This window comes from Protobothrops mucrosquamatus, unplaced genomic scaffold, assembly GCF_001527695.2.
Source record: "Protobothrops mucrosquamatus isolate PMUCROS unplaced genomic scaffold, P.Mucros_1.0 scaffold1024, whole genome shotgun sequence".
Lineage (NCBI taxonomy): Eukaryota > Metazoa > Chordata > Lepidosauria > Squamata > Viperidae > Protobothrops > Protobothrops mucrosquamatus.
The window spans coordinates 26,395-44,355 of NW_015387259.1; the positions used below are offsets into that span (position 1 = coordinate 26,395).

General features: G+C 38.3%; 1 protein-coding gene across 1 annotated transcript in view; it reads left to right on the forward strand.

Moving 5' to 3' along the window:
• LOC107290997 (zinc finger protein GLIS3) overlaps positions 1-17,281 on the forward strand; it is a gene marked incomplete at its 5' end in the record, with an annotated part of 43,596 nt that extends 26,315 nt beyond the window's left edge. The window contains 3 exons of the mRNA XM_015819947.1: positions 6,103-6,248; positions 15,376-15,558; positions 16,952-17,281. Of these exons, the coding sequence (XP_015675433.1) occupies positions 6,103-6,248; positions 15,376-15,558; positions 16,952-17,076 (454 nt within the window). The remainder of the gene's footprint in view (positions 1-6,102; positions 6,249-15,375; positions 15,559-16,951) is intronic.
• Positions 17,282-17,961: the final 680 nt, after the last annotated feature.

The window sequence follows — 17,961 nt, forward strand, 5'->3', positions numbered from 1 at the left end:
ACCGGTCGTAAGTCGAGGACTAAACCGGTCGTAAGTCGAGGACTAAACCGGTCGTAGGTCGAGGACTACCCAACCGGTCGTAAGTCGAGGTCTTTCCCTGCCCGGGAGCACCACGCATGCGTGGTTCCGCCCCCTGCGCCGGCCGAGGCGTAGCTGGCAAGCGGCAGAGACGGAGCAGGCCGACCACCAGCTGGCCCAGCTCAAGGGAGGTAAGGCACCCGCCGGAAAAGGGGAAAAAATGGTGGACAGCCTTGTTTGGCGACTCCCGTGAAATGGTCGATCGACCCCAAATGGGGTCGCGACCCATAGGTTGAGAACCGCTGGTCTACATGAACAGCGTACAGCCAGTTTCCTAGTGAAATTCAAATGTAAGAAATCCTCAGGTATCAGATATGTCTTACAAGAAAAATCTCCCTGAGATACTGCCTACATTATATATTCCAAAAACATTTTCATTAATAACTGACTGTGGGTACCAAAGGAATGATTTTATAAAACCAAGCAGTAGCTCCTGCTCCTCAGAGATGAAATAGAAAGGACTTTTTTGCAATGCGAATCCACAGGATGTGTCTTTGCAGCATTTCCTAGTCTCTAAGACAACGTTCAGTGGCTTACATGTTTTTACACGGTTTTGTTGTAGCAGTCCTATCCTTTTGTCTTCAAATATTTCAAGGTATATGCTTGTAACAGAAAATAAGGAAGGAATACTCACTCTGCAGAAAAAAAATGTATACAAGAGTTGTTAACGAACTACAAGTTTGGGAAAAAAACATTTCAGATTTTATACAGAGGACAAGACCAACTAAAAATCAAGCTAAAATAAAGCATCTTTTTGGATTAACACTGAACTAGATGTTAATATAACACGCATGAATACAAAAAGTCCAAGCTACCTTGCGTTGCCATTTCTCTTCTCTTAAAACTTTATTTTAAATAAACTTAGTCCTTCGTTAAGTGCAATCTGATAAATGGTTCAAACGGTAAAGGTAAACCTTTTAGCTTTTACTAGTAAAAATTATAATGCTGTTTTGATTGTTCTGTTAAGTAATATTCAAACCACCCCAAATATAATAGAAATAAACATTGAAAAGCACTACATTTAAGAAAATCTACCAACAATTGAAGATGCCTTAAGCTTTCTCCCTCCGGTGCCTTTTATTCTGACAAATTTTTCTTTCCATAGTTGTTGGTTGTCCCAGAGTTGGGAAACAATTTTAATTGTTTTTATTCTCTTACAGAGCAGCAGCCAGCCATAAATGTTTAATTAGCGAGTGGTTTTGGGAAAAGATTTAAACTCTTCCTCTCTTGTGCCACTGTTTTTCATTGAAAAATAACATATGACAAAAATCCAATAATACATCTTCTGTATCACATAAAATTGAGCTTCGGAAGTATTATGTTTCATATGGACAAGATTCGAGAGGGAGAGAGGGAAGTCCTCTTATTGGGGGGGGGACATTCACTGGTTGTTCCACTTGGATATGCAGAAAATTATTCCTTTTGCAACAGAATCAGAAGAAAAACAGAAGATAGGTTCAGCCTTGAAAACACAAAGTAGAGTCATTTTTGCGCTGCTATAATTGCCAGAAATGCCGAACAAAAAGGGCTTCTGGGAAAAGAGAAACAATTTTGAAGAATAAGAGAAGTTGAGACAAAAATGGAATGCTCTAGCGGCTTTCTACCATTGCACGAAAACAAACACCTCCCCCCCCTCATCTTCACAGTAACAAATATAATGAAAAAGGATCTTTTTTTTTCCATTTCTTGTGCAATAAGAATACCTGCTCCTTTTGACACCTTTTGTATGAACGCATATAGTTCTTCTGATTTTTAGGGAGTAAATTGGGTGGGGAGGAAAGTGCTGTCAAATAGAACTGAAGTGGATGGATGCTGTAAGGAAAAAAAATATCTACTCTTCACTGATAATAAAATTGAAAAGTCCAAATCTTCATCACAATTGCGAGATTATTCTATAATACTACAATTATAGAATTATATCATTTTGTTATAATGAAATACCCTTAGTGCTAAAGACACATGTGCTGAGGAAGAGTAGGGAGGGAGGGAGGAAAGGAAAGGAAAGGAAAGCCAAATGGGTGCCAGAAACATATGAACAAGCTTCTGACAATTCTGACAAAGTTTCTGACATAGCAATGAATCTGCGAACACCTAGAGGCAAACGAAGTCATAACCAAAAGGCAACATAGGTTTGTCAAAAACAGATCATGCCAGTCAAATCTTATTGCATTCTTTAACAAAGTGACAAAATTAGTGGACCAGAAGAATGCTGTGGCTATAATTTACTTGGAGTCTAGTAAGGCATTTGATAAAGTAGACCACAACTTACTACTTGATAAAATAGAAAAATATGGATTAGACAGCATCACCACCAGATGGATTCGTAACTGCCTGAACAGTCGCCCTCAATGTGTAGTCCTCAATGGAGCTGCATCTACATGGAGGGAAGTGTAGTGGGGTCCCCCAGGGCTTCAACATCTTCATCAATGATTTGGATAAGGGGATAGATGGGGAACTCATCAAATTTGTAGATGACACCAAGCTGGCAGGAATAGCCAACACTCCAGAAGACAGGCTTAGGATACAGGAGGATCTGGACAGACTTGAACACTGGGCACTATCTAACAAAATGAAATTCAGTGGTGAAAAAAGTAAGGTTCTACATTTAGGCAAGAAAAACCAACTGCACCGGTATAGTATAGATCAGGGCTTTTCAACCTTTTCACCCATTGTACCACTTTTAGGATATGGCAACATCCGAGTACAACCAGTCGCCTAGCAAGGTGTCAAAAACTTGATGATCAAAAAAAAAAAGGAAAAAAGTGATAAAGTACAGGTAGTCCTCAACTTACAACAGTTTTCTTAGTGACTGTTTGAAGTTACAATGGGACTGAAAAAGTGCCCCCCAAGCCACAGCCGAGCAAGACACCTGCATGCCCACCCGGCCACGCTCTTCCTCCTGTCCGAGGTTTTCATTGTTGTGAGCATTTCTGTTGAGGATTGGCAGCAAAGGTGGGGTGGGGGGTGTTTGGTTTTTATTCCCCCCATCTGCTGGGTGGTTGCAGCAGGTTTTGGTCACTTCACATGACCCTGGGACACTGTGACCATCATAAATATGAATCAGTTGCCAAGCATCTGAATGTAAATCACAAAACCCTGGAGATGCTGCAACATTCCAGCTGATCGGCGCTTCTTCTGGGCTCAGCAGAAGCGCCAGGATCAGTGCTGAGCTCCAGCTGGAGCCTGGCGCTGATCCTGGCGCTTCCACTGAGCCATGACAGTCCCGAAGTGCCGATCCTGACGCTTCCGCTGAGCCCTGACAGCCCTGCAGCTCCAGCCATCTCTTGCTCAGGCTTGTGTGGTGCTGCCACCAGTTCAGCTCATTCCCCTCCCCCACTACCACTTTTCTAGGATGGTCGTGTACCACCTGCCAGGTGCCAATGTACCACAGATGGTACCCGTACCACTGGTTGAAAAGCCCTGGTATAGATGGTACCTGGCTCAATAGCAGTAACTGTGAGAGGGATCTTGGAATCCTAGTGCACAATCACTTATTTTTTTATTTATTTTTTTAAATTTATATCCCGCCCTTCTCCTTGCGGACTCAGGGATATGAGCCAGTAGTGTTGCTGCAGCTGCCAAAAAAGCCAACACAGTTCTAGGCTATATTAACAGAGGGATAGAATCAAGATCACATGAAGTGTTAATACCACTTTATAACGCCTTGGTAAGGCCACACTTGGAATATAGCATCCAGTTTTGATCGCTACGAAGTAAAAAAGATGTTGAGACTCTAGAAAGAGTACAGAGAAGAGCAACAAAGATGATTAGGGGACTGGAGGCTAAAACATATAAAGAAGGGTTGCTCGAACTGGGTATGTCTAGTTTAATGAAAAGAAGCATTAGGGGTGACATGTTAGCAGTGTTCCAATATCTCAGGGGTTGCCACAATGAAGAGGGAGTCAACCTATTCTTCAAAGCGCCTGAAGGCAGGACAAGAAGCAATAGATGGAGACTAATCAAGGAGAGAACTAAGGAGAAATTTCCTGATAGTTAGAACAATTAATCAGTGGAACAACCTGCCTCCAGAAACTGTGAATGCTCCAACACTGGAAATTTTTAAGAGATTGGACAATCATTTGTCTGAAATGGCATAGGGTTTCCTGCCTGAACAGAGGTTTGCACTAGAAAACCTCAAAGGTCCCTTCCAACTCTATTATTCTGTTATTTTCTGTTATTTTTTTCTGTTTTTCAACCTGGTAAAGTTTTTTAACTCTGCTATTCTGTTTTCAGTTAGAAGCTAATGTGAGCTAACCTTGCCTCTACTTGTTTCAAAGAATCAGAATAATGTAATCAGATACTATTGTCTTGAAAACAATTAAGTGAGGCTTAAAAATATATATGGCTGTTTCTACATTACAGTAAAGATCTGCCATACTTGATAACATTTAAAGGACAAAAGTCTTTATTTGATGATACGAAAATGGGAGGGGACGCACCATGCACATTGTTGGGACTGATTTGGCAGAGTTAATTTGAGGAATATTAACAAAATGATGTAATCTTGTTAAAAGCTTGGGCATATCTTGCCTTTTATTTATTTGATTATCCTGTTTGATGCTTTTTCTAGGTATCTTAAAACTATAGCATATAGACTAATAACTCCAGTCAGTTCTAAACCACCTATAATAATTCACTAGGAGATTACCCAACCAGCTTATGTCATGCTACCAAAATGTAAGGAATTCAAAAAGTAATGGTAATGCCAACTACACAGCCAGGCTCTGGGCAATGAAAAAATGAACAGTACATGAGTTGATCTCATCCTTTGAAGGCAGAACTGCTTTTTTAAAACAGCAAATTGTAGTTTAAAATATACTGTACTGCAGGGCATAGACATGATTTCAGGTGGCAATTTCCTAGAGGTTACAGGCTGGTATTAATCACTGTATATGCAAAATTTATTTTGCTGTTCCCTCAGTAGCACTGTGATTTATTTAGGCACAGATCTTGGTTGAAATAAGGCCAAGTATCTCTTTTGTAAGAGGGGTAGGCAATATAAGTAATGCTATAGTCACCAACTGGAGTAACTCAGGAATTCATGAAGCAATTCATAAATCATTAAAAAAAAAACCCATCCACTAAAGTCTATAAGAAAGGAGACCTGTCTGGCAATACAAAATGCGCTACAATCAATTGGAAGTCTTTCTTAGATTAAAAGATCTAACTGCACAATAGTTTGTGGAAGATTTTGTTTTGTCTGTTACTGGGTGACAGTTACAGCTATTCTTCATGAACACAGGTAAATTTTGTAAAAGAAAAAACAAAAAAAAACCCCAAAACAACTTAAAAGAAAATGTTCAGCTATTAAACTGAAAAGAAATTCTAGAAGTTTAGACAAGAAAGCAATCTATCTGCAGTATCCTGATCCCTCAAAGCTAACAAATGATTGTATGAATGCAGTTAAAGTAGATGTATAATTGTGTATTTGTACAAGCTAATTGAGATCTTAGCTTCTTAGTCAAAGCACTGGGAGGCAAGATGTACATTCTAAAGCTAAGTGAAGATCAAAACTAAGGATATGACATTTCTCTGCTCACGGCAGTGAAGAAATATATGAGTTTTTCCTGAGGATTTAGCTCTTCTCGGCCATGTTTGCAAAACGAACATGGGTTTTTAGGGAAAGCTTCACAGCCTCCATTTCCCCTTGTGCTCTGCTCTGCTGTAAATGGTGTGGCCTTCTCTTCCTTCTCAGCATTTTTCCATGGAGCCAATCAATTATGCCATGTAATATTTGGAGGAGAAGGTAGATTCCCAACCATTTCAAATATATGCCTTGTAAAATACGATCTCCTTTAATAAATAGAATGGAAGGTCTTAGTTTCCTTTCTCTGAGGCACTATACATACTAATATTTGAGAATTTAGCACTTTTAAAAAATATTTTTCCCCGCACTGGGAGAATATATTAAAAACTTTAAATAAATATTACCTTTTGAGCAAGACACCTGACTACCGTTCGTGGTGTATTCTTTCTTAATATCTCAGGTTTTCTTCTGTTCCTTTTTCCCCCTCACCCTATAAGCCATGGGAGAATTCCTCCTCCCCTTCCTTTCATGCAGAAAAGAACATCACAGCCTTCAACAACCCAGCAATTTGGAGAAGTGCATTTGAAGACGAATGGTTCGCTGAGCAATCCTTCTTTCCAGCCAAACAGCATCCAAATCCAAGGTAAGACAGAAAGCTACCTTAACACATTCTATTATTCGTAGGGAGGAGATAAAATGAAAAGCAGTTCCTTCCCTGCAGTGCCGCAAGATATAAGATGTCAAAGGAATCGCTGTGGGCCTCTGAATGCTCCAGATGAATAGTTGCATTGTAACCAATACAAAAAACAACAACAAAATTAAGTAAAGGTAAAAATATATAACTTATGGAAGATTTCAATGATTTTCCCTCGGCATTTTGCTTTGGGAAGGTTGGAAAAATTAAACATTGCTGAAGAATGGACTTCTACTTTGGAGGGAGAGGGTGGGACCAGCCTTTCTCCTTTTCTTCTAGGCTGTTTGCCTTCTTTTGGAGTACAGGTAGTCCCTGTATTACGACCACAGTTGAGATCAGAATTTCCATTGCTAAGCAAGGCAGTTGCTAAGTGAGTCTCACCTCATGTTTACAACCTTTTTTGCCATGGTTTTTAAGCAAATCACCACAATTATTAAGTGAATCATATAGTCCTTAAAGAAGTCTGGCTTCCCCCATTTTACTTGCTTGTTAGAAGCCAGCAAGGAAGGTCACAAATGGCGATGCGGCCCTGGAATGCTGCGACCACTGTAAACACAAGCTGGATGCCAAAGCCTGAATTTGGATCACATGACTGTGAGGAGCTACCACTCTTGGTAGCTCTGATGGCATTTTCCTTGTGGTTATGTGTTCACACTCCGAGAGATTTCTTCCAAGTAACAGCAACGTACAGCCGAAGCTCTCCCATTGCCTTCTCTGGAAGGGAAAAGGGACTTAAGCCCTGAATGACGACATAGAACAGTTGTAGGAGATTCCAGACAGTCTTGTTTCTCCAAACTCCAGATCCAATATATTCACCGAAAGATGCCAATCTTCATTATTAGTCTTTAATCAGGATGTGTGGAAAATGGTCTTAAGAAGTACTTGAAATATTGATTTATTCAGAGTGAGGTCAGGTTAGCCTTTAAATTTACACAGGTGTTTCATGAAATTATAAAAAGAATGTGTGTTTGTGCAGTGTGGTGTGTGTGTGGGGGGGAGGGTGGTCTACATGTTGCATGTGGACTGAATGTTGAAGCAGTACACATTGAAGTCTCTGGTTAAGGGACACCGTTTTTCTGAAACGGAACATAAACAGTCACCCAATTAGTCTGAAACCTGAAAGCGTTCTCCAGTTCAGATTTGATTTTACCCTATAAAAACTGATAGGTGGCATGGCAAGCTAGTGCAATTCCATTCTCTAGGTGAAGAAAGGGAGAAGCTCATTGTTTAAAAAAGGTAATCGAACTGAGGAAAACTGACTTTACCTAACGTCATGGAATATAGAACACAAAAGTATTGGGAGATAATCAATTTATTTCACTCACTAGAAAAACCAGTTTGCATTACAGGTTGGTTTTGTTCTGCCAAAGTATAGGCCATTGCCAGTTCAGATCCTGGGAATTCTCTCTGAGTATGCCTAGAAAAAGCAATAATGATGAAGTTTTCCAGGAAAGGAATTGTATAGAAAAATAGGTTAGTTACTGAAGTTAGTCCCAGAGAAGGAAGGAGTTTAGGGGAAATCAAAGTTGTCAACATATTTCAGTTTTCAAGGGAAACTTCCTTCCTTAAATTCACATTTGGTAATACCCCAAGATTAAAGTATGCTGAAGATGAGTGTATTCTGTTTTTCCTTTCACCTGAGAATTTCAGTAGGAATTGCAAATGTATCTGGAGTCAGTATTAGAATTTGCCCAATAATTTTTCCAAGCAAAAAGGATATTCTTCAGTTAAACAAAGCTTTTGGGACTTAAAAAGGACAGAGAATCTTGCTATTCTGAGGTTGGGTTTTGTCTGTCTGTCTGTCTCTTTACAGGTGCTTGGGTGTGAGTGAGTGAGTGAGACTTTGTGTTTCTTTAAACTGTTTTAAGATGAAACTTCAGTGCAATTCATTCTCTACCCTAATTCCAGAATTAGGCGGACTTTTTCTTCCCAGATTCCTTCTTTCAAATGGTCATACTGTTTTTTCTGTCTCCAGTCCAACAAAAAGCGGGGGTCTTCTACTTTTAAGTAGATTTCACATATAGTAAACTGTCTAGACAGTGAAGAAATACCCTTTCGTGGCTAATCACTACGAAATTATCATCTTAAATCAAGGGTGAATTTCTTCTTCCTGAACAAATCCAAAATTACAGTTCTCTTGCATATCCCTTGAATGTCTTTGTTTTTCTATCCTCTATGAAATCTCTTTTATGAAATCAGACACCAATTGCAGCGACTGACATTTGAATGCAATTATTTTATTATTAGAAGTGTGTATGTAGGATAATTGAAGCAAGAAAAAGGTTAATATGCTTTTTATTCTTTCCAACCCAAAGAAATGTATGAAAATTATGTAAAGAGGGTCAGGACTCCATCTGTCTGTCAGCAGCATAACACTCAATAGCAGAACAGAATAGGGCCTCTTAATAGCAGCTCTTCTGTGGGTCATAGGCAGTCTGTCCTGGGCTTCCCAGTGTGCATATTATGTACATGCACGTACAGACAAAACTCATTACATAGTTCCACAGAAGACATTACAGACTCCTTGTATTGGTATGGCTGATAAAGGGGTTGAAATGAATCCCAGAAGCCATGCTTTGCATGAATTCCCCACCTTGTTTAACATAGGTTTGCTAGAATGATATAATAAATACTAAAATTATATTCCTTAGATTTGAGTTGTACTATCCCAGTAATATTAGGCTGCTTCATTGTTTGGTTGCTCTGCTTTAGACACATCAACACTTTCCTTAGCATGGAAGATTTCTAATTCCAACTAATAAGCTTCCTTGAAGTTGTTTCTGAGTGAACATCACAGGATTGCATTTATAGCGGTAATTGGAATAGAATAACTTTACTTAACCTATATGCGGATCAAGAAGCAGCAGTGAGAACTGGACACGGAACCACTGATTGGTTCAAAATTGGGAAAGGAGTCCAGCAAGGCTGTATTCTATCGCCCTGCCTATTTAACTTATATGCAGAGCACATCATGAGAAAGGCAGGGCTAGATGAATCAAAAGTTGGAATTAAGATTGCCGGGAGAAATATCAACAACCTAAGATATGCAGATGATACCACTCTAGTGGCAGAAAGTGAAGAGGAACTAAAGAGCCTCTTGATGCAGGTGAAGAAGGAGAGTGCAAAAGTTGGCTTGAAACTCAACATTAAGAAAACCAAGATCATGGCATCCGGCCCTCTCAATTCCTGGCAAATAGATGGGGAAGAAATGGAGGTAGTGACAGATTTTATCTTCCAGGGCTCCAAGATCACCACAGATGGGGACTGCAGCCAAGAAATTAAAAGACGCTTGCTCCTGGGGAAGAAAGCTATGGCAAATCTAGACAGCATACTAAAAAGCACCCTGCCAAGAAAAGTACATATAGTCAAGGCCATGGTTTTCCCAGTTGCAATGTATGGTGCTGGAGAAGACTCCTGCGAGTCCCCTGGACTGCAAGGCGATCAGACCGGTCAGTCCTAGAGGAGATCAACCCTGACTGCTCTTTAGAAGGCCAGATCCTGAAGTTGAAACTCAAATAATTTGGCTACCTAATGAGAAGGAAGGACTCAATGGAGAAGAGCCTAATGCTGGGAAAGATTGAGGGCAATAGAAGAATGGGACGACAGAGAATGAGGTGGCTGGATGGAGTCACTGAAGCAGTAGGCGTGAGCTTAAATGGACTCCAGAAGATGGTAGAGGACAGGAAGGCCTGGAGGAACGCTGTCCATGGGGTTGCAATGGGTCGGACACAACTTCGCAACTAACAACAACAACAAACTTTCCTTAATGTTACCTTGGAATCTGTTTGCTAGTTTATGAAGAAGTAAACTATTTAAAAAATAAGGGTGAATAATTCTGTATCGAATTGCTGAATATTCTATAGCTAAATAAACTTGAAAGTATTTAAAAAAGAATTTTTTGATCATCATAATGCACACACACATAGAGAGAAAATACCCCAGATTTTAAAAAGAATATATCTTACCCAAAACATGGGGATTGGGTAATAAAAAAGTAAAAAAAATATGTATGCTTTTGTACCTAATTGTGTGTGTTCTCTATCTATCTATCTATCTATCTATCTATCTATCTATCTATCTATCTCTCTCATGTGCATATTATTGGATATTGAGATTTACTACTTCTATATGTGCAAAATGAACACGTTAAAGAATAATCAAACACATGGAAGAATAGGTTAGTTATTTGTTAAATGTACACAGTGCTTTTTTTGTAAAACAAAAAGGTGCCGGAACTCAACACACGTTATACAACCTGCCTTGCCTACCCTACAAGGTTTCATCCAAAAAAGGTGCCGGAACTCCGTTCTGGGCATTCTATGACAAAAAAGCCCTGAATGTACATCCCACCTTGTTGCCAACATTTTGAGTTTGATTTCCATATCAAAATAAGCATCTAGGGTCAAGATAACATTGTACCAATATAAGAGGCATTAATGGCTATGTAATGCTAGAACCTGCTATATCTCTGTGGAGGAAATGACCTTAGTCAAACTTTAAGTAAATTACAAAACATGAAAAATGTTTCTCAGGGAGATTATATTTTGTTCAAAGTTCTGGAAGCCAACTGCAGCTTAAACAATGGCCCCAAAATCAGGAAAGCTGGTAAACTCTGAATTTGAACTTCTGCCAAATGAGCTTCTTTTCCCAAAGCTGTGTGGGCCTAGATGGGGAGGAACTACATCTGACTCAATTCTATTTGTGGAAATCAGTTGGAACTGAGGATTTTTCATCTATATTCTTGTATAACACTTCCCCATTCAAGAGTGGTGAGCAACCTGAGGGTCCTCTTAGACTCAAAACTCCTTCTGAAAGAGCAGGTACCAGTTGTAGCCAAGGGGAACTTTGCACAGCTCTATCTGGCGAACCTCTTCCTGGATCAGAAGGCCCCCATGCCCCAGTCTCCTCAGTGCTCAACTGTGTGCTGCACATGAAGCTGTCCATGAATACCATTCAGAAGCTTCAGTTGATCCAGAACACAGCTTGGGCAATGATGGGTTTGCCGTGGTGTGCCCATGAGAGATGCTCCCCTGGCAAGAGCTGCAAGTGTGTTTCTGGATGTCTTTTTATGATTTATTGTGGGCTGCCCTACTAACTGGAATTAAGAAAATAAAGTTTAACTATGCTGAGTCTGGGTCTTAAGTTAACCTATCTATTTCTGCCTTTCTTTGTAATCTGCTTTTTTTAAAACAATTTTCCTATACATTTCTTCTGATGCACATACTATTTTAGGTTTCATTAATCCATATTTCTCCCAAAGGTGCTTTTTCACAAGACAACTGGACTTTCTTGTTTTTCTTTGAAGATGTTTCACTTCTCTTCGAAGAAGTGTCTTCAGCTCTGACTGGATGGTGGGGAATGGAAGGATTTATACTCCTTGCAGACAGCTGGTCATTTGCGTTCTTTTAGAGAGTTGTTGAGGCCACCTGGAAGCTTATCTGTGTCATCAGACGGGAGGTAGATGATGTCATATCCCTCCCCCTATGTTGAGAGAGGACTGTTCAATTTTCATAGGCCATCTATGTCAAAATTGAACAGCCGTCTCTCAACAGAGGGGGAGGGATATGACATCATCTATCTCCAATCTACAACACAATCCTTTCAGAAGTTCCAAGAAGGCTCCACACCTATTTGCACTACTCAGGTGACCCTGACAACATAGACTATGACCTGGATGACTGTAAATCTCCATAGACAGATCCATATTTCCTAACATGTTTTTATACAATGTGTTTTTCTGCACATGGTTTTATACATCTTGAATTGCAATAATCAGGAAATGTAGAACAACCTACAATTGAATTCTGGCTTGTCTTTAGACTGGGCAGTATGACTTAGGTAAGCATGCAATGAAATACAGACCAAACCAATTATTCCTCCTTCCAGGGATGTGGCTGTTTTTTTCAGAATCCAAAGTGAGGACAGTTCAGGAGATACTGTATTTCTAGTAATGCAGTCATCTTCACAATTGTAGAAATTGTAGAAATCAAGAGAAGAGATCAATTTTTGTAAAGGTCAACATAGCTGTTCTCTGCTGCTTCCCTTCTATTCCACTGCAGCAAGGCCAACAATTTTCCAGCCCCTATAATCTCTATTTCCCATTCTAGCTCTTATTCATTTGATATGGCACGGCGCATGATGGCATTTACTTAAGGATTTTTTTTCTAGCTTGCTAAGGATGATATTTGCTTGTACACTTTATTTACGCCTTATTCTTGCATCACAAGGCACCTAAAATTTATATTGGTAAACGGAAACCTGACTACTGATTATTCCAAAGTATTTTTAAATGTTTTCGTTTGTTCTTTTATCTGTGCAAGGCTTTTCAGAACAAAGTTCCCAAGGTGTGCTCTGCAGTAGAAGATAGCTTAGAAATAAGTTTAAATAAAATTGCTTGGTGTTACAGGTTTTGAGTTCATTCAAACTTTACTATTTTGTTATTGACAAAAGGATAGAGTGAGTCTATTCTTGCCTGTCAATTCTTCTCCCTAACAACATCTTTAAGGGTTACCGGTAAATGAAAGAATAACTCCAGTAGATCTAATATTATGTTATATGAGAGAGGCAGTATGTTGATTAGAATGTATATTCTTTCAAATATACCGGTAGATACTGGAAATATTTATGAATGGTCAGTAGATAGAAAGTTTTAAGCATTGTCCTTTGATATGCAAGGGTCCCCAACTAATATTGGAGAATATTCATAGAATTGTATATGCACTCAGCTAGTATACATTCTACGGCTTTACTTGACTGTATGATTCTATCTATCTATCTATCTATCTATCTATCTATCTATCTATCTATCTATCTATCTCTGTCTTTCTCTCTCACACACACAGACTGCATTTAGGTTTCTTTTCAATCTGAAAATCATTGATTTTTGACTGCAGCACTTGGGGAAAAAAGCCTATTTTTCACCTGTAAAAATGAAACAAAGTTTTAATTTGCCTTTTGTGACATAAAAGTTTACTTGCAGCATCACTAATGCCTGCGCCTGGGTTTTGCCTTGTAAAGCAGGTAAAATAATGGCATGAATATTTTTTTTTTACAAGGGTGAGTTTAAATGGGTGATTACTTAAAAAGAGCAAATGAACTTCTACCTTATCTAATACAATAACGTCAGTTCCCTAAATGAAGGAAATACCATAAAAGAAAACATTGATTTCTTTGTCAGGATGTGAAGCGTTATTGAGAGGCGACTTTCATACTGTATATATCATCCTCTTCTAAAAAAGCAAGTGGAAACCTGATGGAAGTTTAATTCAATATTAGAGGGGCATTAATTCTGATAAGATGCATAAATTACGTTGTCCTCAGAAGATTGCTGTGAAGTAACAGAATAGGCCTCAGCTCATATGCTTAAAGTTTTAATAATAGTAATAATAATAATAATAATAATAGTAGTAGTAGTAGTAGTAGTAGTAGTAGTAGTAGTAGTAGTAAAGTTGGAAGGGACCTTGGAGGTCATCGAGTCCAACCCCCTTCTCAGGCAGGAACCCTACACCATTTCAGACAAATGGCTGTCCAGTCTCTTCTTAAAAACTTCCAGTGTTGGAGCATTCACCTCTTCTGGAAGCAGGTTGTTCCATTGGTTAATTGTTCTAACTGTCAGGAAGTTTCTCCTTAGTTCTAAGTTGCTTCTCTCCTTGATCAGTTTCCACCCATTGCTTCTCGTCCTGCCTTCAGGCGCCTTGGAGAATAACTTGACTCCCTCTTCTTTGTGGCAGCCCCTGAGATATTGGAACACTGCTATCATGTCCCCCCTCGTCCTTCTCTTCGTTAAACTAGACATACCCAATTCCAGCAACCGTTCCTTATATGTTTTAGCCTCCAGTCCCCTAATCGTCTTTGTTGCTCTTCTCTGGCTGCTTGTCTTACTAGTTGCTACATTCTGAATCTTTATGCTGTCATTCAATTCTATTCATTTTTCCCTCTGGCTTGATTTTGTTGTCCATTGACATTTCCACGCAATAGATTCTTTAAGAGAAGATATCAAGATAATATAATCTATTGGCAGAAAAGCATGAAAAAGGCCAGCCAGGATACAAAGTAGTTTTTAGAGAAAGGCGTTAAGAAATCAAGGCCATAACTCTTTTCCTTTCCCAAGCAGTCTTCAGATCCAGATATTTTTCCCCATGATATCTGAAATCCACTAAACAAAAGTCTACGAAATAAGAGTTTACTAGACTGTTCCAACAAAAAATAGCCACACTGTTCAAGTTTACAACTGAGTCACAGTTGTGCCTGAAGATGGTTGACCATGAGCTAAGTTGAGAAAGGGCCAAGCTCATCCCCACATTAGGACTTTCCACAATACTTTTCTTGAACCCCAAATGATCTGGCAATAAGATGTATTTATGCAAGATCATCAAAGTTTTTTTTTAAAAAAAATAAGTAATTGAGCAATTCCTTCAGCTCCACAAATAATAATGTAAATTATGAATATGTGACTATACTTAGTGAGACATTCTTTCCGAATCGCTATTTTCCAAGTACATTTAAGATTATAAATATTACAATCGTATTTTTAGGATTTTAATGCACATACATATTTGCACATCCCAAATGTGTATTTTATTCATGTTGTTAAAAAAAAGTTATAAAGAATAGCACTAAATATGTTCTCTTTGCTCAGCAGTATTTTTGGAAATTTGAGACACGAGAGTCCAACCTTGTGCTAAATTTGTTTTTTCCTGTAAATCTGATTAATTGACTGGAACACACTCAATTAGTATTATTTCATTTCACACAACAGTGTTGGAATTAGAAGAAAATAAAAGAAGCTGTGCTGAATTAGCCAAATTCTATTCCTTCAGCCCTAGCCACCTGATAATAAGGAAAATATTAACTTTCAAAGATTAAACTAGATATAAAATTAATGTGATTTATTTTTATGTATAATTCTCATGAAAACAGCAATTAAGTGCTATGATGGCACACGAACTAGGCCCTAGCAAAGATTTAAAAGTAGGAGGGAACGGTGTGCTTGAAAATGTAAAATCAAATGAATACATTGGTTTGAATGGAAATGCATTATTTAAGCACCTTTGTTACCTTGTTACTTTCTTTTTAGGTGTTTATGGGCAACTACAAACTTTCTGCTCCCCTCATTATACTGACAATCAGAGAAATATACAACACATTGGAACATGTAACATGGTCCCTCCTTTTGAAGATTGTTTGGTACCTACATCTATGGGTCAGGCGGGTTTTGATGTTTTCCATAAAGCATTTTCAGCACATTCTGGTATTACAGGTATGACAATTACAATATTGTGATAGTGTTATTTACAATAAATACATGTTCTCTTATACATTAGTGGTTTCGTAAACAGTTTCTGGAGACAGATGTGATCAAATTATGAATTGACTTTTTTTCCAATTGGTAACAAGATATACAACTATCCAGCTCCAGAACCTTCATCATTGGAAACGTGATTCAGTTTTAGTTGAGAACAAAATCACTTCTCACATTATTTTAAGTTGTAGGATATTGCTTTACTTCCATATTTCCATCTTATTATTTATATCTCAAATGGAAATAATTCCTTACACTGAATAGATCATAGTTTATACTGAACATTATAACATTTCCTATGATAATTCGGTATCGCCCTATAGGAACTTTATGGCTACTATAGTGGCCCTCAAGATGCTTGAAGCCTTATAGACTTTAAATCAGGTTCTTGTGTTAACTCTGAACATTATGATAGAAAATAAATAAATGAGAGGCTAGATGAGATTTTCTATTTGCACTTTCATCACATCACAGCAGCTGGTATCCTCTCTTCTGGTTTTTAAAAAGGCATCCAACAGACTAAAGACAGCCTCCATATTTTAAGATTGGTCCCAAATGTATAATGTTTATGAATTGATTCAGTCACTATCTTTCAAACGTCAGGTAGCAGGGATATTTATGAGAACCAATAGAAAAAGATACTTGATAAATACTATTAATAACCAAATATCTTGATTCTATATTTACATTTAATACTTCTAATGTTTATTCTTACTTCTTACCTTTGTAAGATAAATTGGTTTTATTCTCGCTACTATAGATGCATTAATTGAGGCTGACAGAGTGTAGCTTTCTTCAGATCACCCAGCAAATTCAGGGCAGAGTATTCTGAAGGCATAGCCTTCTAGAGTCACTTGCTGTCACTGTCACTTGCAATTTTCTCTTCACGGTTCTATTAAAGATGAAGCATATATGCGTTCATTTTATTAATAACCTTTCCTAGTATTCTCAAGACTTCCATAGGCTTAGAGGGAAATACAGGAAATTTTAACGCTTAACAATAGAGCTCCAATTTGCTAAACAGAGAAGGAACAGGTACAGAAAAAACCTAAACATCAGTTGAAGTTAGAGCAGCGAAACAGAAAGAAGAGTCTTCATCTATTCCTCGATCCCCTGTCCAATCTGTTTCAAATCACTGACAAAACACTTTTCCTCCTTCAGTTCTGACACAGTGTTACTTCTCTTAACATCCCTTTCTCTCCTAACACATATTAGATTTCCAAATATGCCTAAGGAATCCCACAGTTGCTTCTGATTCATGCTAAGCTGCCATTTTTTCCCCTGTGTAAAATCACTTTGAGTTTTTCAAGTTAAGTTTGACTGCTGTCTAAATATCTTCATTTTTCTCCAGTTTATGATTTTCCAATGGCCTTTGGTGACTCACTGCGCAGTGGGGTGGAAGATGCAAGTTTCCTCCATATAAATGCTGTGGATCGTTGTCCTAGTCAACTGTCTTCACTTTATATGGAAGGCTGAGGAAGCACAGACTACATATCATCTCAACCATTCAGCCTACTAAAGATCATCTTCTGTTGGTCAGCACAACAGCTTGCTCAAGAAATAAAGAAAACATCACCAGAAAGATCCCAACTTCACAGCTGCAGCTAATATAAGATGTTGCAAGATGTTGGTTGACGTGTATTTGCCAAATGTGAGCAATTGCTCTTTAATTTGGCCTTTTCTGTTGCATAACCATTCCCAAAAGAAAATAATTATTGCACTGCTTAGTATATTTTTAAACAAATTGTTGGGATTTTAAGTTTTTAAAACCCTCTTGGAGGAATTCAAAAAATGGTCAACAACAATAAACCTCTCACAAAAGCAGATTTCTAAAATAAAGAACCTCCCTTGCAGTGCATTGAAATCTAAGCACATAAACTCATAGGATGGAGGGTGAAAAGGGAACGTATTTTTTGTGATATGATATTGGTGACAACAGTACAATTTGAGCTTCTTTTCAGCATCCAGTATTAACAGTTAGCTTAAAGAGGTGTGTGCTGGTGATTTTTTTTTTTAGCCATGCTCACTTGAAGAGAATTTATTCTACTGGATTTATGCATTATAATTTAATGTTTATGTTTCACGTGATGGATTCTCTGTAGAAAATTTTAAAACGCAGATATACAGATTTAGAATAGATATTCTTTATTAGTGCTAGCAAATAATTCATGCCATTTGGATAACTTTCACAGTGTTTGATACGCATGTAAGAAAGATAAGAGTACCTTCCATACAGAATCAGAGAACTGAGCTTCAGCATTTCCAGATGCTCCTCTCCTGCATATTTTGGGGACAATTTGTCCATAAAGTGGGTGACCTCCCAGGCTCATGTTTTTAAAGGCCAGGTGCGGATGGGGTAGG